At 40.8% G+C, this 24,086-nt stretch overlaps 1 protein-coding gene across 2 annotated transcripts in view; it reads left to right on the top strand.

The window, feature by feature from the left end:
* mpp2b (membrane protein, palmitoylated 2b (MAGUK p55 subfamily member 2)) overlaps positions 1 to 23,355 on the top strand; it is a 40,425-nt gene extending 17,070 nt beyond the window's left edge. For both annotated transcript variants that reach the window (XM_035997520.1, XM_031291239.2), the window contains 11 exons: positions 9,613 to 9,713; positions 14,009 to 14,161; positions 14,462 to 14,617; positions 15,354 to 15,581; positions 18,528 to 18,659; positions 18,780 to 18,882; positions 19,947 to 20,015; positions 20,094 to 20,255; positions 20,572 to 20,774; positions 21,143 to 21,271; positions 21,870 to 23,355. In XM_035997520.1, coding sequence (XP_035853413.1) covers positions 9,613 to 9,713; positions 14,009 to 14,161; positions 14,462 to 14,617; positions 15,354 to 15,581; positions 18,528 to 18,659; positions 18,780 to 18,882; positions 19,947 to 20,015; positions 20,094 to 20,255; positions 20,572 to 20,774; positions 21,143 to 21,271; positions 21,870 to 22,046 — 1,613 coding nt within the window. In that variant the 3' untranslated portion in view covers positions 22,047 to 23,355. The remainder of the gene's footprint in view (positions 1 to 9,612; positions 9,714 to 14,008; positions 14,162 to 14,461; positions 14,618 to 15,353; positions 15,582 to 18,527; positions 18,660 to 18,779; positions 18,883 to 19,946; positions 20,016 to 20,093; positions 20,256 to 20,571; positions 20,775 to 21,142; positions 21,272 to 21,869) is intronic.
* Positions 23,356 to 24,086: the final 731 nt, after the last annotated feature.

The following is a 24,086-nucleotide window of genomic DNA, read 5'->3' as shown; positions in this document are numbered from 1 at the left end:
TTAGTCCATATCTATTTATGCACTGCTGTGTGCTTACATCTATTTGATGTTGTCATGCTAAATCAGGCATCATATTACATGTCACACAGTATACCATGTTACAAGATATTCTCAGCTCTGTAATGTTGCTTGACAAGAGAGCGGTGACAGCTGTGTGTGTGTGTGTGTGTGTGTGTGTGTGTGTGTGAGAGAAGGATAAAGACAGAGACCTCCAGTGCATTGTACATTCATGGAGAGTAGGTAGGGGGTCATTCATATGCAACAGTGTTCTGATTAGAGACCGCACGCTTGAAAGTGTCAGACTTGACAACCTTCAAATAACAATGTGGCTCTCTCAATTTCACCCCCTACACACACACACACACACACACACTCTCTCTCTCTCTCTCTCTCTCTCTCTCTCTCTCTCTCTCTCTCTCTCTCTCTCTCTCTCTCTCTCTCCCCCTCTTCCCAACCAACCCTCACACTTTTGGAGGAATATTCTGTGTGCCTACTGGACTAATGAAGCTGTGTTCAAACATAGATGATGGATCATTGAGTACAGTTTGTTGGTAGGATTAGGCTGTCAAAGATAATCGCCGGGATTCAAGAGAAAGGGACAATTTAATTTGGTTCTGGCTGAGGGTGTTCAATAATGTGGTGACACTGGCAATTATTTCATCCGTATCACACCCTGATATGCCCCATCTCTGTTTGCTCTTTCATTAACTGCTGCGAGGAAAATAGATGCACAGTCAAAGTCGACAGCAAGTTCAGTCGATGATCTTGTTCGTGCTAGTTTCCCCAAAAACTTCACATGAAATGATCTCTCGCCCCGACTCTCTGTAGCCACGGGCTGAGGTGTAATGGGCGCTGCTGTCCATTTGCAAAATGTCAACAAATATCACAAATGTTGTCTCCAGTGGTGACCTTCAGCCAGCTAATAGGGCGATCCAGCCTGTACCCATATCATGCTAGCTGGGAACAAGCATCACCATGGCATCCTGCTGATTGGCTACCCAAGAGAGAAGAGGTCAGAGATAGTGTTGCTGCTGAAGATGTTGCCAAATGATCAACAGTGTGTAGGATTTCTGGTTTGTCTCAGGCCTAGTCAACATGTACATGGGTAGTTTTAAAAAAGGGGTTTTCCCTTTGTTCGTTCTCAAAAAAAATCCTGTCCACACATGCACTGTTAAAAAAAACCTTCCACATGAAAACGCAAAAACACAATTGAAGCACTGTCAAGAGCATGCCAAGCCAACAGGCGGTGATATAACCCCAGTCGCGGAAAGAGGAAGAAGATGTTGGCCGATCAGAAGCCTGAAAGCTGTTACCGGAAGACTACCGACCAACTAGAAGTCCAATGGTGTTGTCGAAGAGCCGCACATTGGCGGCGGGGTCTGTATCGTGTCAGTGTTGGATTATGTAGCAGTGACCACCGTAGCACATTCTGACGCCTCTGTTCCACAAAACCACGAAAGAGTAACTTTACATGTATTTATAAACATGTAAAAAGTCTTGACCTACAATTTTGCCACATCTTCCATTGCAAGAAATGTCGCCTTATTTATGGCGCCTCACAAAGAAGATAACACGCACACTCTGACATTACAAGCCTCTGTTTTTCCCGTCTACACGACATCACACAAACAGTCTCTACAAGTCTTCACCCTGGCCGGAGTTTTCCAAAAGCTCTGTTTACAGTGAACCTAAACACCGTTTGTGTGGATAAAAGTGCCACCAAAATGCATAGAAAAAGCTACGTTTTTACTAGGCAGTTTCCTGGATAAATTAAAGGCCCTGAACAACCATAGTACAGGGGATTTAAATTATTTTGGCTGATTAGATGTCGTCTGAGGACTGTGTGGGTGTGAACACAATGTAGATGATTGCGCCTCACTCTCAAACTCCTTTCGAGTTAGCTTTATTGAACCTATTAGGGCAGGAAAATGACCTCAATCATTCTCATGCTGTGTTCACATCATATTATTTAGACTGTGATTACGAGCAACTGAGTCAGAAAAAAACATTCATGTCTGCCTCTGAGTTGTAATTTCACGCTGGAAATATCGAGAATTACAGCGACAATATCTCCCACTTGGTGAAAAGAACTGCAAAAGTTTCAACTAATGCAATCGATTCAGTTACTTTTAAAAGGGGCTATATAACTTTTGTTTGTATCTGTAAGTTGTTAACAATCCGCTCCACATACCTAACACTGCCTCCTAAGTATTCTTTTCATTCCGCCGACTTCTTATTCTGCTGTGAATGCATCACGATTAGCACAAAGATTTTGTTGACCTCACGTAATTCCCTGCATAGCTCCACCAAACCTCAACCTGAGCAGAGGACTAATCAGCCACGAGGGCCTTTCAGTGTGGAGTTTGCATGTTCTGGTGCTCAGGTTTCCTCCAACCATAAAGACATGCATGGTAAGTAACTCCTGCCATTGCCTTTAACGTGGGCACTGGCATTACAACTGGAGTTGGTCCCCAGGCGCCGGACTATGGCTGCCCACTGCTCCTAATTAGTTAGGATGGCTTAAATGCAGAGGATACATTCCTTGTATGTGTAAAAATGTACTTTGTTATTAAAGGAATTATTATTATTATTATTATTATTATTATTGACTTAGCTTCCCAATGCTAAAAGTTGACATCAAGACCTTCAAGTCCTACCTTAGTAACTGTATATTAAATGTATATTAAATCTGTCTACAACTGCGTTTGTACAGTAGGTAATTCAAATAATCTAATTTTCTGATGAGATGAGGAGAGCTATTGAAGGCAAGCCTGTACAAGTTGCACATACACACACACAAATTCACCACACAACTATATTTCATAATTGATGTGCCCACACGTGCTTCACACAGCGTTCTCTGATCCTGTCATGATGAGCTTGTCTTTTCAGTGATGTGGAGCCTGTGCACTGATACACACACAGCAGTATTCACATTTTAACTGTAACTGTAGTTGTATTCTCTATGCTCAGTACAAAATGTTTCAGACTGATTGCACTCTGCAAGGACATCGTGGAAAGAATTAAAGATGTAATAGGTAAGACTTATAAAACTAACTTTCTGTCATATTTGCTGAAACTGACCCTGTGTTTGAGTAGAACTACATGAAGCAGGTAATTTCAAAATCTGGCTCCTCTGGCACCACCTACAGCCTGTAGTGCGATTTGCAAAAATCCGGGCCGGGGGGGGGTGTCTAACTGCATGTCAGTCACTGCTCATGCACACGCATTCATTCTCCCTTGTGGGGGGAGGGGCTCAGGAGACAGTTTTGGCCTTTAGCGGAAAGCGGGGAGGGACTGAGAAGTTGTCGATGTTCACATTTTTTTGCTAAGTCCTGGATCTTCACAATCCTACCTACAGCACCTTTAAGCATATACCATAAGGACAAATTAACTTATAATAATAAATGATTAATTGGCTCTGGTACACACAATGGAATATACTTTAATCCAATATAATTCTCCACCACTGTCTTAGACATTTATCTTTCGCTACCTGAGGGATATATAGTAATTATATTGTGCTGGAGAGCAGGGAAGAGAATCAAATCTAATAGTAACCTTCCGTATTTAATGATGTCTGTCAAAGCCCGAGAGTATTTTATTACATAGAGGTGACTTTTGGAAATTGTAAAATAGTTTGTGTCATCCATGTTATTACTGTGGAGTCACTCTGCACACTGAAAAGCTTAACATTGACCTTACCCATTGAAAATACCCCGATTAATCACCGCCAGGTCTTTGCTGCGACTGACTAAGTGTTCTTCTCTGTGTAATTTTGGCTATACAATGAATTTTAAGTCCGTTCTCCAAACTGAAATATGTTTTGTAGTAGAAACACGATGATACATATTGGATACTTCTGAATATATTGCTCCACATTGTGTGTTGAAAGGCCTTTCTAAACCAGGACCTTTTTGTGGCAATTTTGTGATGAATAGTTGAGTTAATCATGTTTGAGCATTCGTAAAAATAAATCAAAGCATATAATGTGTACACATGAATTGCATACACCCAATTTATTGTCTAAGATTTCAGTCAAACAGATCTTCATCAAAGCACGAAACAAGCCAAACACTCTGTAGAGAACATACTGTGTAGTCTGCGGCAGGGGAAAGAGGAGTCACCAACTATCCCTTAACACACCTTAGGTGTGAGGCCTTTTTTAGGAAGCAAAACATGACATTATTGTTCAGGTTTTACAGAGCTTTATAGCGAGTTTCAGCGCATTGTTTTTGATTCACTCTCACTGCTCTCATAGCGTTGTTTTTTTTGCCGCAGCAGGGAGCTGTTCTACACAACACTCTACCTGCTCAGCACCAAACAGCAGACAGACACAGTTGGCGACTAGCAGCTAAAGAGTCCCTCAGGAGTTGGTGGAAACCAAACACAGACTACTGTGCTAGTTTATGGTCTGCAAATTACCTGTTAATTGGCAATGGTAATTCTTTCACTTACAATGATTCGTCTGGGTAGAGCATACACTACATCTGCATTTTAAGAGTTTGTTCATCTCAATGAATATCAGCAGGCCAGACTGTTTTGATTGCCAGAAACTGAAAATAGAACAAGTCAGCTGCACACTGTACTCCTTTTGTGTTTACGTCCCCATGAGGATTTAGCATGGAGAAACGCCAACAAAACCCCATCTCCAACATCTCTTCCTCCATGTTCCACCCTCCCTCAGCTCCCCTCTCCATCCTCTCTGTGTTTCCCTCACCACCGCTCCATAGCAACAGAAAAACCTTCACTAAGTGCTGGCTAAGAGGTTCATGTTCACCCACTGTGCTCTTACCACAAACAATAACAGCCCAGATTGTTTGGCTGCCTCCATGACATTGAGTTTAATTGTGTCTCCGTGTAGGGGAAATTGCGCTCGGATAAGACTTTTAAGAGACAAAAGCACCTTTTATTCGGGGTTCCTTGTGATTACACATCCTCTGCTGTCACCATGGCAAGGGAGGTCTTATTCTGGCAACCTTTGTCGAGATTTGATGCAGGAGGCCACCACAGTGTGTTAATATTCGTAATTGACAAAGCACTATTTATCTGGGTTTTTTTTTCAAACTGAATAAATCATCACCACATTTTGATGAATTCCTTTAATGTCAGTTTTTTTCTCTAGTTAACTTTTGAATACACCATGTCAGTCTCTTGTGAACTTTGGATTTTTGTCATGATTATTTATTTGTTCTACTGGGACTCCTCTTACAGTAGTTTTCCTCTTAAATCCGGTAGACGCACAGTAGTGAAATACTGTAAAAACAAGACCACCTCAAGCATGAAAAGAGCTTTAATAATCCCTGGAATAGCACATGATGTACATGTTCCTTGTTCAGTCTGTCTGCGCACCTGGGTCCCTTTTTGTGCTCATAAGCCCTCACCTGCTAAATGGAGTTCTCTTATGGTATCAAGTTACTGCGTGTAGTATCGGGAATTTAGATTCACTGGAGCGAAAAATGACTTTCTTCTTGCTTGTAAAGGCTCAGAGGATGAAAAAAACCTGAGTATATTATTATGCAAATGTCTACATGCAATTTTGATGCTGATATGAGACATGAGCAGAAGAAAGATCAATACTGTTAGTGGGTTAAAAAAAATGCAGTTTGGTCCTGGCTGTGCAGTTTTATATGAAGTTTATGCGAGAGAGGATGGCTTTGACAGCAGTGGTATACAAGATGAAATACTACACCTAAATGCTAAAAAGAAAGTTATTTTCAAAAGAAAGGAAAAAGAAAAAGAAAAATAGGAAACAAATACTGTATTCCAATCTGATTCAGACCTCTTCCTGTCTGAACTTTTGACCTGCAGGACCTATCCTCTGTTGTCTTTGCTTTGATGCTTGCCAGTGAAAATAAGGAAAGATCCCCTGTTTATCTGACTATAAAGAGAGAAGAAAGGCAAAGAGACCCAAGAAGGAGGACAAGTTGGATGTTTAATGATCTCTATGAATAATAGAACGACCCCAAGCATACTCAGCACCGGAAAAAATGGCTATTGTTCTCCAGTCCCTTTCACACCTTCTCGGTAGTCCTCTGAGACTTCCAAGCAATGGCAATATCACAGAATATGTAAACGCAAAGTCAAGACTATTGCTGATGTTTTTGTTCAAACATCCTTGATGCACTGTAGCAAATCAGTCGATTTGATCAGGATCGTTATGTCTGATTGGGACTGGAGTGAAAGTGGAGAGGAGATCATGATTAGTGACATGTAAATGTATTAAGACAGCATGGACATGTGTGAGATAGTTGTAAAAGTAGTAAAACAAAGAGAAAAAGAGAGTTAACTCCACACATGTCTAGGCGAAGCAGAGACAAGCTAACATCGGGAAAAGTGCCGATGTGGCAACAACGGAGGCGTACAGTTGCGGTGATTAAAGAGAATTATGTAGGACCTGTAAGCCGAGCCTGCTGGTCTGATATTCTCTGCCAGGCGCAAATCTGGCAACTCTCCTGCTGGAGCAGAGCCGGCGTTCCAGGGAAAATAGAAGAAAAACAAGACTTCACTGCGGAAGACTCATGTAATTATTTATTTAATTTACTTATGAAATTATTCAGAGAGAGGGCGGAGGGACTCTGTAATCATTAAGGTTGTCTTCCTCTGGCCTTTAATGGCTTTCTGCCTTTGAATCTGAGCGAAAGCAAAAATTAGTTTTTATGACTGTTGTTACGTATACAGTAAATGTGCATGTAAAAATACTTTAAAGACACCTCAGAAGAAGACCAAAATAGTTTTCTGCTCATTCTCAAAATATCTATTACCTCATCACTGGTCTTTAAGAATCTTAACAAACAAAACCTCCCACTGTGCTCTGCTGAGCAATAAAAACATAAATCATTTGCCAGCTTTTTGAGAGACCTGAGCTGCACACACAGAAGCACACATCATGTGTTGTGTGTTCCTTTACTTCTACTGAAACTCACAGTCCATATTGTTTCAAATGTACCCTACCCTATGTTCCCTAACCCGTGTTTTCACTGTTCTCTATAGAATATCAACTTGAAAGAGTGAATTTTTGTGATAAAAGGGATAGTTATAAGGGGATTAGAGAACATGTTCTGTTGAGTTGATAGTGTCCACAATGTAGTTCTGTTGTTTATTGTCAAAAGAGCAGCTTCAGGCTGCTCATCAATTAAACCACTGAATAAAATCAGGGTGCTCCAGGTTAGAGAGACTTATTCATGATCCCAAATAGTCACACATCTCGTTTTTCACAAGACAAATGGGAATTCTTCTGTTAAGTGATGTTCTGTGGATCATTGAAAACTTTAATTACTCTCATGGCTCGATGAAGGGCAGAGGCCAGACTCAAATATCTCAAATGCTGTTGGGTGGATTTCCATGACATGTTGTACAGACCATAGACTGCATGGTTCAGACAGTCATTTATAATATTAACAGTCATATTCAGCTTGATGATTGCCTGACTTGTTTTCTTCTTGGGCCACCAGCAGGTTGACATTTGTGCTTTTTAGTGATGTCTACAACTGTTGGATGGATTGCCATGAAATTTGCTTCAGGCAAACTAAACTAACTTTTCCTGTAGCATCATCATCAGGTCAACATTTAAAGTTTCCCAATACTTTGGTTTATGTACAAATACCTGCAGAACTAATAACTTTTCCCATCTGCTTCAGCTGTACTGTGTTTAGTGCTAATTAGCAAATGTTAGCATGCTAACATGCTAAACTAAGATGGTGAAAGCGGTAAACATGATACCTTCTAAACATTGTCATTGTGAGCATGTTGCCATGCTGGTATTAGCAAAGCACTGTTGTGAATAGAATGGTCTCACAGTGCCACTAATATGGCCATAGACTTATTTATTGACTTTTGAGCCATTGGTCACTTTAAATGCATGGCTATCTGTATCAATGTACTTGGTCCAATCAACCATCAATCTCATTTTTTCTCATTTTTTACATTCCTGTAATCGTGCACATGGGACTTATTTTTAAATATGCTATTTTGCAAGCTTTCTCCATAACTTAATAGGAGGAACACATAATGCATTACATATTGGAACAGACATTGTACCACAGAGTCAAAGTAAATGTTGCATATAGCGCAATGTGAGTTGTACTGTATACAAATCCCCACTTCATGTCTGCAGAGTTCTGCCATAAGGTGTGTCATACATCCATAATTATATAAAATAATACTTATATATAGTATTTACAGATTATAATATTTTGGCCGTTAGTATACTGTAGAAGAAGTCAATATAATTTATACCACTAATAAGAAACAATATAAGATGGGTGCTTTTCAGGGATGTATTACTTTGAATGAGCTTGAGTCATGTTTTATTTTATAATGCATACTGAGTATGCATACTGGGTAAGTATACTCCATCCTGTAATTTTCCTTTGCGAAGGTGCAACATGTTTAAAACATGTTTAGAATTAATCCATAGAAAGCAATTGAGACACAGTCTTCTTACACAAAACTAATTAGCAGCCCTCTAATTGGACCATTCACGTTTTTGTGCCCTGTTATGCCCTTATTTGACATTAGACCTATGAAGTGGGTCATGTAGGATTGGTGGTGAATCACCATTCTGCCTGCTTTGCAAAATTAAAAGCCAGTGTTGTATATTTTGCTTTGGAAACAAAGACCTCAGTGTCTGTTAAGTAAATTATAGCAGACAAATGTTCCCTGTGAATAAAAATGCCCACTCCTCCGACAGTCACGTCTGCTGTGATTAATGCCTGCTGGTAGGGGATGTCAGTGTGTGGTGCTACCTTAATGCGTCATATTCCAGGTCAGTGGAGGAGATGCTTTGAAGCTACATGTAGGCTGAACCTTCCCCGACCTTCAGAGAATTGTTGACATCACCTTGCTTCTGCTGATTGATCAATTCGCTTATTGATTGATGTCTGTGGTTTAGAAGTTTGATCTTACATCTTTGAGATAAGGCTGCATGTGTGTGCTTGTATTTCCTTTATGGGCTTATCATCAAGGGTGCTGCATGTACAAGAAAAAAATATTTCAAAAATGCACCATTGACTCATGACATTTTTAAATTCTCGTTTGGTGCAGGCATCCAAACTGGTGAACACAAAAAGCATATGCTGGTATAAACTGGTATAAAATCAACTTTGTTGTTTGTGTGTGTGTGTGTGTGTGTGTGTGTGTGTGTGTGTGTGTACATGTATGTAGGATGGAGGAAGTTGGGAGTTGTGGGAGAAAGATACTGTCGCTTCTGACAGACATAAGAGGAGGGTGACTGACAGAGGGGAAATTGCTTGGGAAAGGATGTGAGGCACCTCCCATCCCCTACTCCCTCTCCCTACTCCCTCCCGCTCACTTTGCCTACAGCCTTCTCTCGTTCAGCCACGTAGTATGAACTAATGTGCTCTCTCTCTCTCTCTCTCTCTCTCTCTCTCTCTCTCTCTCTCTCTCTCTCTCTCTCTCATTGATGTGATATATTCTGTCTATTTCCCATGGGTAACTGTGGAATATTGGGGGGAGTGGAGTGAAATAAACTCTTTTTTCTCTGTGTGTGTGTGTGTGTGTGTGTGTGTGTGTGTGTGTGTGTGTGTGTGTGTGTGTGTGTGTGTGTGTGTGTGTGTGTGTGTGTTTGTTTGTTTGTTTGTTTGTTTGTAGCTATGCATCAGGCCCTGGACACACTGAGTGACAGCACAAGCTCCACAACTGCCAATGACCTGGACCTCATCTTCCTCAAAGGCATCATGGAGAGCCCAGTGGTGAGAACAACTTTATACTGTAAATGTATGAGGGTGTGTTTGTGTGTGTGTGTGAGACATTCAGCAAAGGACATTTGGACTGTGTCCAGTGACTAATACATGAGTCAATGAGAAAGGACTTTAATGCAACTAAATGGCAATTACATCCCAACAACACAGGCAAGTTATATTAAGTTGGCTCCCAGTTAGTTTATCAGCTGCATACTTGAGGATATTTTATGCATGCAAATTTGCAATTTAAATGTATTTTGTAAAATGACAATACAGTCTTGCATTTTTCCTTAACATTAAAAGTTGATTTCAACATCCTCATTTGCATGTGCCATTATTCTGCATTAACACTGACACGTAATGCATGACAAATCATTGTTTTCACAGAGATTTGCGTGCATTATGAGAAGCGTTATTAAAATGATATTGAAAATGGAAACTTAAAATTCACACCCATTATTACATTTTAAATTCAAATTTCAACTTGTAATAGTTATCCCAAAAAGGGAGCTACATTGTTTAAAACTGAAACTGCTTTATTGTTTTCTCATAAATTGAAAATGCAAATTAAAGAGGCATTTTATTTTCACTCTGTTATTCTGCACAGGCAGCAACATTCAGATGAGAACCCAAATGTCAAATAGCGCCTCCCCTCTTTGCTACTTACCCCTATCACTGACAATACTAATATCAAAGGCTTTGGGTCATTTAATTGAAGTTCAAACCTAGTGGGGACAAAGCAGGCAAAATGGCTGCCATTAAAGATTGCTTGCATCCTCATCTTCTCCCAGTTACAGAGAATGTAGATGTAGACATATTTTTAATAACCGGCACAGCAGAAAGAGCTGCTGATGTTGTTGGTGATCATGGCCAAACTTAAACCAACTCTGGCTCATGTAACTGCTGATGGTGCTCCTAGCTTGGTGAACCCGTGGGCTTTCTATGATGTCTATGATGGATGGATCAGTTTATTGAATATGCTACTGTATAGAGGTTGAGTCATATAACAATATTTAACACAGAGAAGACTGTTTCTTTTTAAGAGACTGTCAACATTTCCACTGTTTCCAGCTGTCAGTCATTTTAACAAGGAATTACAACATTTCTACTGCCAATCAGAGCAAAAAAATTGAAATAGCAGTCAGTGAGCAGCACAGTTACCCTTGACATGTCTGACAGGTTGAAGTGCAGGTGGAGCAGCAGCCCCTGTGATCAGTGGAGAATCCAGGAATGAATGGCAGCCATTAGGTTTTAAACTTAATAATTTTATTTTTCAAACACAAAACTGTTTGAATGCTTTAGTTGAGGATCTTTATTTAATTTATAATAATACAGAATTGAAAATGCCTCTTTGCACATTATCCATAAGATTTGGGGTGAAAAAAAGATAAATGGGGACCACAGATTTCAGTCAATGGTAATGTGGCAACATTCTCCTACTAGTAGTGGTACATCAACTTGTTTAGTGTCAGAGGGGAATATATAGAACCAGCTGCACCTTGTGCAACACAATAATGCTCACATACACACCAATAAAACACCTGTTTTATAGCACTAAAGAAGGATTACAAGGGTTGCTGTACTACCTTGATATACATGCATTGTTTTTGTCCACAGCATGTATATCTGCAAGAATGATCAGGATACATTTTCAGAGATTTATTTTGGCCAGTTGCCCAGACAGTGGATTAAAGCTTGTCCTGGAGGGAAGTAATCAGTGAAGTTATTCCAAGAACCCTCTGACGTGGCTGGGAATAGTCTTTTGTTGTTTTGACTGGCAGTTTCATAATTGATGGCAATTCAGCAAACTATCCCCAAACCTGATTGCCTAAAACACAACAAAAGTACACTTCTTGTATATAAGAAGTGTACTTTTAGTGGATATTTAAAATATATTTCCTTAGTTCTCCTTATGAAACCAAACCCAACTAGTTCTCCGTATTCACATGGAGAAGAGAGATGTGGCTGTTACAGAGTACAGCTTTTTGAAGTGAAGGGAGAAGAGCGAAAGAGCTTAGTGGTTTAGAGTTTCCTCCCACTTCGTCTTTCTCTAGTGTCTTCCCCTTCCTCGTCTTGCCAAGAGCACAATTTGACACAACCTTTAAAAGTGTGGACTTTTTCAAAAGCAACAGGAAGAGAAATAAAAGGTTTACTGCTGTGCACTGCAATAGTACACAAGGAAACAAGTAGAGATGCAGTTCATTGAAATTCCGTCTCTGCCTTTCCTTTATGCTGTCAGCAGTCATTAGTTTGGATTACCACATTTGTGATTCTAACTTTGCACAGTCAGTGTTCACTGAGTTGCACTGAGGTAGAAGCTGTTTGAGGCCATGATGTTTCTCTGTCCAGGGAGATGAATTGGTCTGCAGGGCTATTTTTTAGACTCAGACAGAGCCAGAGGTAAAACGCTGTGCAGTCTCATTCAGTAATTCAGAGGTAGTTCTGTTCAGGAAATTTGGAGATGGACTATCCACAGGGAGCAGAACGATGTACTGCATCAAAAGCCTCCCGTATTGCTGAAAGCGGAGCCTCTTCTGCTCCCTTCTCGCCCTGTCTCTCTGTCTTTGGTTTCTTTTCCACTGACTAGTACAATGTGCCTGTTTGGAACAGGCCGATTGCTTTTTATTGAGTTTCCTCTTAGCGAAATGCTCTGAGTGAATTTAAGATGGGCTTTTATTGTGAAGGATGGACATGGAAGAGCCAGTGTTATGGCAGCGCTTTTTTTTCTCAAAATTTTTTCATCAACGTTTTTTGTTTCGGTCGTTTAGTTTAATTAGCAGTTTATTAATATCCAATATCCAATTCTGTCAAACTGATCCAAATTCCAAACCCCAAGTTCATTAGGTACCCAGGATACCAAGTGTGAAGTAGATTGGATGAACAGTTCATGATATATTTCAAAGACACACACACACACACACACACACACACACACACACACACACACACACACACACACACAACACAACACAACACAACACACACACACACATTCTTGATGGTACCAATGTATTGACGAGCATTCCCATAACAGATTAATCTGCTGATGCAAGCTATGAGTAAAGGATGTGAAAAGGATTTCCTAGATGACCCCATGGTGGATCTATAAAACATGCTTATCTTTTTTTTGGACATAAATAGTAGTTGTATCTCTTTAAATGTAACCAACTGATATAAAGTGGTGTCAAAGCAGACACATGCCTCAAAGATTTTGTCCATGGCTCTCAAAACAGTGTAATCATATAGCATAGCATCCATGCTGGCATGGGCCAGACACTGACAGCTTGCTCCACCAGGTTACAAAGAATTCTGCCAAAACCCCAAATGAGCAAAGTCCTTCTGCCGCGTCACTGCGTGTTCTAGTCCATGCGCAAATAACTTTGTATACGCGGGTACGTGTGCTGTCCTTGTGTCCTTATGTGTGCAGAATGTGTGTACTAAACTGCATATGATGATTTGTGTGTGAGGCTGTGTGCATGCAGGCATTTGTGAACATCTGTGTATGTTTTTGTGTGTATATGTGTGCGCACCATATCCTGTCTCTCGGCGGGGATTCTTCCTCTCTTCCTCAGCAAACAAACAAAGTGGCTGCCAGAGTTGTTGTCCTCTGTGGGATCACCTGACTTTGTGGATGTTTAAATACTTGCTCAGTGTTAAGTTGCAAGTTGTGCTACTGTAGATGATAGAAAAGCAGTTGATACATATTTAGGTTCACAATATGGTGTATTACATAACTGAAATAGCCCAAATCAAAATGTAGGGCCCTGATACAAAATGCAAGATGGGAAGGGATAAGTCGTTCATTTTTCTATATGTGACCCTGCACCAGAGATGTGGAAGCCATATCAAATAACCACAGACCCCTGTGTCCATGGCAGCAGAGAAGGAGAAAGTGAAAATGAATGTTCCCTGAAATATTGATTGTTTCACAGCAACACACCGAAGAAACCTACAGGGCGCACGATTTGACTCGTGAAGTTTGTGCTTAGTTTTCTTAGTCTTTGTGTTTTTCATTGCAAATTTATGAGTGCAAGCTGTGTGTGTTGCTCTCAGCAGGGGTTGGATGCAGGTGGCTGTTTTTGCCATTTGGTATTGTACCCTTTTCTGTGTTACTGAATCAAAACAAACAGTCCCGCAGTCAGAAGTCAGAAAACATTTGATTATAACTCAGCAAGGTGCATTAACAGCCCACTGAGAAAGTGCACTAATGGAACTAGATGTTATAGATTCCTGGTGACATTTATGTACTGCAAAGTAGAGGCAAGGCTATCAGTAACGTCTGTTTTTTATTCATTAAATCCCAGGCCCATGAGCAGTTTGAGGAACCCAAGCTGGAGGCTGTGAGGGAGAACAACGTGGAGCTGGTCCAGGACATCCTCAAGGAGCTCAACCCACTCACAAACAGGAGCCAGGCCGCCGATGAGCTGGTCCGCATCCTGAAGGAGCCGCACTTCCAGGTCTTGCATCTCACAGCCAACCATAGCTTTAATTAACAGCCACTCAGGCTAAACCTTTGATTACTTTTAAAAGTGATGTTCACGCTTAATGATACATTTGTGCTCGCATGGATTAGATTGATTCGGAGCTACAGTATGCTTTTCAGTCTGTGTGGTGTCTGACAATAGCTCTGCACAGACCAGAGCGAGAAGACCTGATTTGTGCAGTATAGCATGATTCTATTATCATCTCACGAGTGCAAAAAGCCTTTTTGTCATTGTCATCATCAGTGTTTGTCACCTTGCTGTCCTTTCTCACAGTCCCTCCTAGAGACCCATGATTCTGTGGCGTCCAAAAACTACGAGACACCCCCCCCCAGCCCCTGTTCCTTCATGGACGCAGCCCTCAACAACCAGCCCGTTCCCCCAGACGCAGTCAGGATGGTGGGCATCCGTAAGGTGTCGGGCGAGCACCTGGTAAGTCTGTTCAGTTAAGGAGCAACCCATTGTAATCAGCGCGGCAGGAAAGAGCCCTCCTGTAAATTGTGAACGGATTAAACTCCTCAATAAATGGTATGATTTGTGTTTTTGGACCAGCACATGCACTCAGTATAATGAGATCTTTTTGTAGCATTGTTAAAAGATAAGCAAGTCAGATTTATACTGCCTTGTAGCACAACATAGGGGAGATTTATCTGCAGCATCTTGACATGTTGATTAATACCAAGGCCTCAGTTGTAACTTTGTCAGGTGCTCTATTGTCTTACTTTCTACCCACACACTGTGGAGTCACTCGTAGGCTTCTGAAGTATCATATTACCCTTTAGCATGTAGGAAGTTACTGGTGTCACAAAAGGCCACTCTAAATTGTATCAAAGCTAAGGAAGCATAAGTTGAGCATAAATGGGACGAATAAGGAGCACTGACTGACTGTAATATACCTGTGACACCCTGAAATATATCTTTTTTTAAGCCTAAATATCTTCTTAGTGGAACAGTTGAAACAGTTTTTTTGCAGCCAGCATCTGGTGGCCATTACAGTCATTGCAGCTTAAGATATTGCTTGTTCACAACTCTCACCTTTACCTCCATCTACTTGCCTCTTAAACTGCTGAGCAACGGAGAACATTGCAAGATTTACTGAAATAGTTCTAAAGGAGTTCAAATTTGTGTGTGTGTGTGTGTGTGTGTGTGTGTGTGTGTGTGTGTGTAGGGTGTGACGTTTCGAGTGGAGAGCGGCGAGCTGGTGATTGCCAGGATCCTCCACGGCGGCATGATTGACCAGCAAGGTCTGCTCCATGTGGGTGACATCATCAAAGAGGTGAATGGCAAGGAGGTGGGCAACGACCCCAAAGTGCTCCAGGAGATGCTGAAGGAGGCGAGCGGCAGCGTGGTGCTGAAGATCCTGCCCAGCTACCAGGAGCCACACACACCAAGACAGGTCAGCTTCATATAGTGCTTCACATTTATATAGTGCTTCACATTTGCACCGTTAGACAGTGTTGCAACTCAAACCAACCACCCAGCAAATAATAATAATTGGAAAGAAAGATACTGAAATGTGTAAAAATCTGTTTGTGAGAATGGATGCATACAGCTTATTTCCCTTTCGTGCTGGTTTAGGAGAGTTACCGCAACTCCTTGTGTTTGAAATGTCTTTGTGATCTTCCTCATTGAATCTCACACTCTTTCAAAGTAAAACACATTTTTGATCACCCATCCTAAAATAGATATTGTACAAAAAGTTCTGATTAGTTTGAAAGGATACTGTCATTTTCATCAGTCAAGTTAAGTGCCACCCACTGTCCTCCCTGGCATTCTTGCTGCTGCCCGTAACTAGTATGCTGTGCCAAGAATCATGGATCTAATTCTATTGCGGGACGCTGTAGATGACATTGCTTTTCAGTTTTGTCATTAATGTAGAGTAATTTTCTGCTAATACATAATGGATCAATAATTGAAGTCTTCAAGAAGAAGAAAGGGAAAAAAAGCATGCCACAGACAGCTCATGACACTGCAGTCCTTGTCCTTTTCATTTTGTCCTTTCCGTCCATGGTCGTAAAGTTCACATGAGAAAGTTTGTTGAATCAATCAATCAATCAACAGTAATTTATGTATCACTTTACAGCAACCAGCAGGTATCCAAAAGGCTCGCAAAAAGGGCAAAAAAAACAAATACTTGTAGGAAATTACTTAAGACAATGTTTCATAACAGCTGAAAGAATCATGTTGTAGTCGTGGCTCATCTTGGGTTATGCTAGCTAATGAACACTAGCTTTCTAAGAGCCAGAGGAGCCTAGTCACACTGACAATGTGACCCATTTTAGAGTGAGGTGAACTAGAAGGGTTATGTTACCTGGTGATGCCAATAGGATGGGTGGATATAGCACATCGGAGGATGCAGTACATGCAGCTCGAGCTGTGTTGGGCACAAGGCTCTGTGACTGATTGGTCTCAGCAGTAGAGAAGAGGAACACTAGAGCTTGAAGAAGCCGTGCCAAATGAATTCCTTACACTAGACCAAAATATACTAGAACATAATTTACAGGGAAATGATCAAGAGAGAGTTCATTTGCTTAGGATCATCAGCACAGAAATACATGTATTTGAAGCATATTATTGAAAAGTGAGTTTTCCACTGAATGATAATTGATTTTTAGCCCATGAGTAATGTCGGTCAGTCGGTCAGACCACCACTTTGTCCAGACTGAAATATCTCTGTTGGATGGATTACCATGACATTTTGTACATACATCTACAGGATATATAGGATGTTTCCTACTGACTTTGGTGATCCTCTGACTTTTCTTCTTGCACCAGCTAGGTTGACATTTGTGGTTTTGAGTGAAAATGTAAACAAAAAAACTGTTGGGAAACTGGTCTGCGCTGGCTGTGCCATTGTTTTCCTATGGGGATAGCAGAGGAGACAACTCTGAGAAAGCGCTACCCAAGGCGTGGCACACTGCTCAAAGTTGCCACCGAGCACTGCACTCAAAGTTAAAATTATTTCAACTTTGACCTTGCTGCTGCTGAACTTTCTTGGCGCAACTATGAAAGGAGGTTGCCTGAAGAAATGATGACGTACAGTATACCTGAACTGTGGTTTACTTTGCCTCTGTGTGCACAATGCTCTGTGCACTACCTTTAGTTTTGACCTCTGATCATGTGTAGGCGGTTTTAGTGTTGTTGCATTATTCTTTTGGCTTTAAATTAGCCGAGATCAGATAATTCCCTCAGTCTGTCGAAGAACTGTGTAATCTTTGAAATGCAATGAAAACATGAAAACTATACTAGGACTGGAGTTGGCAGGTTTATGTATGACAGCAGCTATACAGTAGCTGTTTTTCCCACTGTTCTTGTAAGACCTGTGGAAATTGAGGGCAGCAACCATTTCCTAAGGTTATTCACAGTAAAGAGTGTGTTCTGAGTCATTGCTCTTTCAAAAATTTCAAAAGGTGCATACTATTTCCTATAAGAAGACATTTCTACAGTTCCATAAGACCTTCGCTTTGTGAAACCAGAGTGTACAAGTGTTTAGTTTTCCTTTTTTGTGGCAACAGCTCCAGATATTAAAGTGCCTACTTGAACACTTAATATGGGCTATCATAGTCAGAGATATTAAAGAATGATTTGGCTGTGCTTACACAGTGAAGTGCTGTGTAGGTGGATGAATTTGCGATGATTAGAGTAGAGCAAAAGTTCTTGCTGAATGTAATCCAGCTGCCTGTGTTTCACGCCTTGAGCTTCGCATCGCATGGTGACTAAACTCATCTGACAGCTCCCCTTAGCCAATTGAGTGTGTGTGTGTGTGTGTGTGTGTGTGTGTGTGTCCATTGTGTGCTTACAGGGGAATGAGACACACAAACAGTACAGTAAGGGCTGGCAGCCTTTTTTATGTTCATGCATCAGTTCAGTACGAGAAAAGGCGTCAAGTGCAAGGGGGGGATGGGATGGTTGCCATGGCTACAGATTTAGGCTCTTTCTCTCTCTCTCTCTCTCTCTCTCTCTCTCTCTCTATATATATATATATATATATATATATATCTATATCTTTCTGTCTGTCTCTCAGACTCCTTGTCCTGTCCATGGGGGTTGGGTTGGGTTTGGTTTATGAGCTGAATCCTGAAGCCTTGAGATGTCGGGAAAGTGAGCTGAGAGATGAAGTAGGCTTTAAGTGCACAAGGCTGTTTCATAGTGACGGACACTTGCTCACCCAATCCATCATGTACTTTTCACACACCACACCAGAGGTATTCTAGGTATTCATTCCCAGCCTGTTTTTTTCTATTAAATGTGTATTTTCTGTTTTGTCTGTCTGTTTTGACATCCATTACAGCAATTAATTTAACTGACACCTTCCCTCTTTTCAACATCTTTATCCATTAAGGCCTTTGTAAAGTGTCACTTCGACTACGACCCATCCCATGATAACCTGATTCCCTGTAAGGAAGCAGGGCTTGGCTTCAACAGTGGAGACATTCTGCAGATTTTCAACCAAGAGGACCTCAATTGGTGGCAGGTCAGTACAGCCCAAGATATTCAACATTCCTGTGCATCAATTGCTTGAGCTAAGACTGAAGAGTTCGTATTCACCGGCTTGTTAGCTTGTTCCCTCATTCTTTGTGTGTTTGCCTCACAGGCCTGCCACATAGAAGGAGGCAGTGCAGGTCTTATACCAAGCCAGCTGCTTGAGGAGAAGAGGAAAGCGTTTGTGAAGAGAGACCTGGAGCTTGCTACCACAGGTACACGGCTCCGCAGAGATGCACATCTTGCAGATTGGACACAGACTCCTCGCTGCACAAACACACAGGCAACAATGACAACATCTGTTCCTCTCCATATCATACAAGCATTTCATCTGGCGCCAGCCGCTTATCCTCCTCTCACCTCTCCAGTATGCAACTCTGTCAGTGAGCACTGGAGAACTGGTAATGAGCATCGGCGTGACTGAGGCAGCCTGATCCAAACTGCTTCTTATTAAGCTGCAGTGTCTGACATTCACAAACAGCCCTGAGGGTTGATTGAGGAATGGTGATAAGACCCCCGTAAATACAAACCTGATCAATAATCATCTGTTCTCTTATGGGATGCGGGTGCTCCTTTTACATTTATCTACTTTGTGCAGTCCTTAGCAGCAAGAAAACAGGTGGTGAGTCACAGCCAGCAGCATGCCCTTCACTTGTGGAGGAGAGGAAGATGACAGCCCAACTGTACTGCCCTTGGAGCCTGGGAAGGACACATCTGTCGGCTATCACACTTTCCACATATTATACCATCTGAGAGCACGGTTTGAATAAAAACTAGTTGCTTTTTTTTTTTGGATGGTGAGGTCTGAAATTGTTGATCATCCAATTCATACATTAAGAAAAAACACTTCATAATTTAGCACTCTGGCTATAAGGTGCACACAGTATTTGGTGTCACAGCTTGATGGGTTGAATTCTGACATAATAATGGACAGCGGCGCTCATGTTTGCTTCTGTTTACGTCTCTGTTCATAAGACGTTCTCCCCCCATGGGCTTCAGTAAATAATCTGCCATACTGGACAGGCTGTCAGCAGATCGCCCAGTCACAGGTGTTCTCTGGCAGCAGACTGCTTGCATAGACTGATCAATATTGGTGCACAGTGCCACCTAGTGGGATTGTCTCCCTATAACCTTCTAATACTGGATTTATGACCCGGCCGTTCTTTCAAAGACATTTCACCTTGATAGAACATCATTTTGACTCCGTTGAAGTGGGTGGCAGAAAAGCGCCAAGATTGGAGCCTTTTAAATAAGTTTTGTGTGTTTCTGTCTGTCTCAGGTCCTCTATGTGCTGGGATGGGTGGTAAGAAGAAAAAAAAGATGATGTATTTGACTACCAAGAATGCAGGTAACTGACCTCACAAAGTACAGCATTGTTACATCTTTTTTATTCTGTACATCTCCCTAATTACTGGTTTCTGATTAGAATTTGATCGCCACGAGCTGCGGATATACGAAGAGGTTGCCAAGGTCCCGCCCTTCAGGAGGAAGACACTGGTTCTGATTGGTGCGCAGGGGGTTGGCCGTCGCAGTCTGAAAAACAAGCTGCTGGTGTCGGATCCCCAGCGCTATGCCACCACCATCCCCTGTGAGTGCAGCCATTCATCATCAATCTAAACCACATACAATGATACAAAATCCATTCGTCATTTTGTACTTTTGTTTGTTGTATTTGTTGCATACTGTGTCACTGTTGTCATTTTGGGTTCTGTAAGTACATTTTTCTCTTTATCATCTTGGTTTCCAGTCTCTTATTGTTGAAGTTGTTTTTTTTTTAAATATATATTATTAAATTGTCATATTTTCCCCTTCTTTTTGTGTTTGCATCCCTGATTTTACCAGTTAGTGTGTATTTGCACTGTGCTGAAATTATTTATTTCTGCCTTTTTTTTTAAATCCTTCAGTCACCTCCAGGAAACCGAAGGTGGATGAGAGGGATGGCCAGCTGTACTCCTTCATGACCCGCAGCGAAATGGATTGCGACATCAAAAATGGTCGTTTCTTGGAGCACGGCGAGTACGACGGGAACCTGTATGGCACTAAGATCAACTCTATACACGAGGTGATAGAAACAGGAAAGATCTGCATCCTGGACGTCAACCCACAGGTAGAGGCCTTCAGTCCTTGCTTCTGCTCCTCTGCCATCTGAACTTCTATCCATTCTTTTGTCACGTTTGTCAATGTAAATGACTTAAGTATAAAATGCTATATTAAAACAAATTATGTACAGCTCATTGCTACTAAAGTATTTTCAGGCTCAGCGCATCATCAATATTCATCGAAAGGGATCTCTTAATGATCAGCATTATTTGCTGGAAAAACTCTGCTACTCTTATTTACACGCATTAGCTTAATACATTTGTAAGATGAAGACACATTCTCAGCTTCATAATTGCGTGCGAGTTTCAGTTATTCACACTGCTTGCTATGCAAGTGATTGTAAAATGTCTCACATACGTTTGTTTTCCCCCAAAGGCTCTTAAAGTCCTGCGGACGTCAGAGTTCCTGCCCTATGTTGTCTTCATTGAAGCCACGGATTTTGAGGTTCTCAAAGCCATGAATAAGTCAGCAATTGAGTCAGGAGTGGTCACAAAACAGTTGACGGTAAGTTTGTGTTTTCTGAAAGGCCCTCATTCGTCTCCTTCAATGACAAATCAGGTCATACATAAACACACAGTTTGGAACAGTTTTGGTTATTTCACATTAGTGATTGCTGTCTCTGCTGTTGTCTGTGCTCTTATGTGCTCTTACTCTTGTCTGTAAATTATATCTAAGAGGTTTTTTTTGAAAACTTTAATACTTACTTATTTATACTTTCACTTTAATACTTTGCTTATTTAGTCACAAATGTAATAAAAGAAAAGAAATAAATACTTTTAAAAGCACGTTTTCAGGCCTGTGGTCCTACATTTAGAATCAACCAAATAGTAACATGTTGTACCCTGAAAGAGTTAGGTTGAAATGCATCACATGAAAGCTCATTTTATTAGTAATTTGAATACCAAATGTGTTTAATTTACTCAGCATAGCAAACAAGAAAGTTTAATTTGTACCATTTCATGTAAACTAATTTGATTTCAGTTGCGCCCCAATTTCACAGTTTACTCTGTTCTTCCATCCAAGTAATTGCCTGCTCACTGTATTTATTTTCACCTAATTGTCTCACTGTCTCGCGCCATTCCCTGAGATGCTCCCTATACAGGACTCTGAATTAAAGAGGACGGTGGACGAGAGTGAGCGCATTAAGCGGGCCTATGGACATTACTTTGACCTCTGCATCATAAACGACGGCCTGGAAGCGGCGTTCCGAAGTCTACGGTCGGCGCTGGAGAAACTGTCAACGGAGCAGCAGTGGGTGCCTGTCAGCTGGGTCTTCTGAAAGTCACCGAGATGGCTCACCAGCAAGGTGCCAGGGCCACAGGTCGGAGGTCCAAGGACGGTTTGGTAGCTCCAGAGGGGCTGCCTCCATGCAGTCATCGGTGGTGGAGGTCTGTAGTGAAGGGCCAAGCGTCATGATTTAGTGCAAAGGACCAGCCTCATGTAGAGCGTTTTGTACAAACCTATTGTTCCTCTGTTGAGACTTATGTCAAGTTGTACTTTATTTGTCAGAACTGGAATCATTTTATCGATATTTTGTTATGGATTTAGAGTTGATGATGAGGTTTAGTGCAATAGTGTGAGTGAGTGTGTGTATGTTATCATGAACATGGAAATAGACTTAGAGTAAAGAATATGTATATAATATGCAGATAACAGTGCTCCATTGAAGGTTTTTTAGCCTTTCCTACTTTATGTAGTGTAATGTTTACATTGGATTGGTAGGACAGATTGGTGATGGGAAAGATACCAAATGTCATATTTGTGATAAAAACTATATTTTACCATTTGATCATACAGTATGATTGTTTGTGTTCAGAAATGTGCTTTATAATGTGCATCTGTTAATTACTAATTTAAAAAACGAACAGCAATAGATAATTTTAAACAAAAACATACGTGCAATACATCTACTCACACACAAATGAACACAGACACTGATGTATACATTAACACATATTGCGTTACAGTCTCTTTTTATTTTGTTTCCTTGTTAATGTTGATTACATTTGTACATTTGTTGTCCTGTGCTGGTAAAGCGTCTGGTTTGTTTGACAGTGAGAGGACCCAGTGAGTGGATCACAGTGTCTGACGACTGCCTGCTTGATTCTGATGGAGTTATATTTGTAGCACTGAGAACAAACAACAAAAAATGAAGAAAAAGAAGTAGCCTACAGTATGCACTGATTGTATAATGAAGGCAAACATTATTTAACATTACAGGTTGGACCATAAATTTAAGTTGTCAATGTTTTTTGTTATTTTTGATGTAGGAACAGCAAAATATTCATCAGTGGCTTCAAATGCATACTTACTTTTGCCTTAACATAGTTTAAAAGCCAAGGAAACACAATCACTGTACATGTTCCTTCTTAGAACATAGAGTAAAAATAAAACATGGCAACTCATTTAATATTTCTTTTCTTTTCCCTCAAACTTGTAAGTACTGTATTGTAATAAAGAGTATATAGTATAACATAGAGAAACAATTGGTGCTTTGATGATTTCTGCTGGTATGTAGATGCAGTTGGACAACTACACTGTAGTTTTGATGTTGGTATAAAAATGTATTAAAACTGGACATGTTGAGAGTATCGCTTCACTGTCTACAGTTAATACTAATGCAAATTATTTTTTTAAATCACAGCATAAAATAAATGGCAATACTATTTTTTTTAAAATACACAAAAAACAACAGAAGGTGCAATTGTTGGCAGTTAAAATGGGAGTGTGTCTCGTGGATGCCTGGTGTAACCTCTGTGGCTGGTTATGGGTGCTGGGTCAAGATTGTGGGATTGGATGTAGCGGTCCTGTGGGTGTCATCCAGTAATGAGGCGCCAGAGGCAGTGTTACTGGATACATCTCGTAGGCAGGTGGCGAGCCCCCAGGCCAAATACTTGTCAGCTTGGGGTCAAACTGCATGAAAGTGAAGTAAAATTGTACTGTATCAACAGTTAATTTCAAAATTGTAGTAATACGGAATGTCCAAATGAGACTGGGGCTCTAGATGGCTAACTGGAACAACACCGAGCATTTTTAAGTGTTGTGGGAATAGTTAATTTTAGGAAATATGCTTATTTGCCTTCTTGCTGAGAGTTATAGTAGATGGGAAGATTGATATGCTCATTTCTGAGTGGTATCAATCTTCTCATTTAATTGGAATTTAAAAATATTGATTGGAGAATTGCCATCCACTTCCAGAACCATAAAATTACTATTTCTGTTCTAGTCTGTGCTCAACTGCGCATATATGTTAGGAATATTTATGAATAACAGACAAGTAGTAGTAGTAGAAGACAAGTAGTTTGTTTGCATTGATCCA

This window comes from Sander lucioperca, chromosome 22 (genome assembly GCF_008315115.2).
Source record: "Sander lucioperca isolate FBNREF2018 chromosome 22, SLUC_FBN_1.2, whole genome shotgun sequence".
Classification (NCBI taxonomy): Eukaryota; Metazoa; Chordata; class Actinopteri; order Perciformes; family Percidae; genus Sander; species Sander lucioperca.
This window is presented reverse-complemented; position numbering and strand designations above follow the sequence as displayed.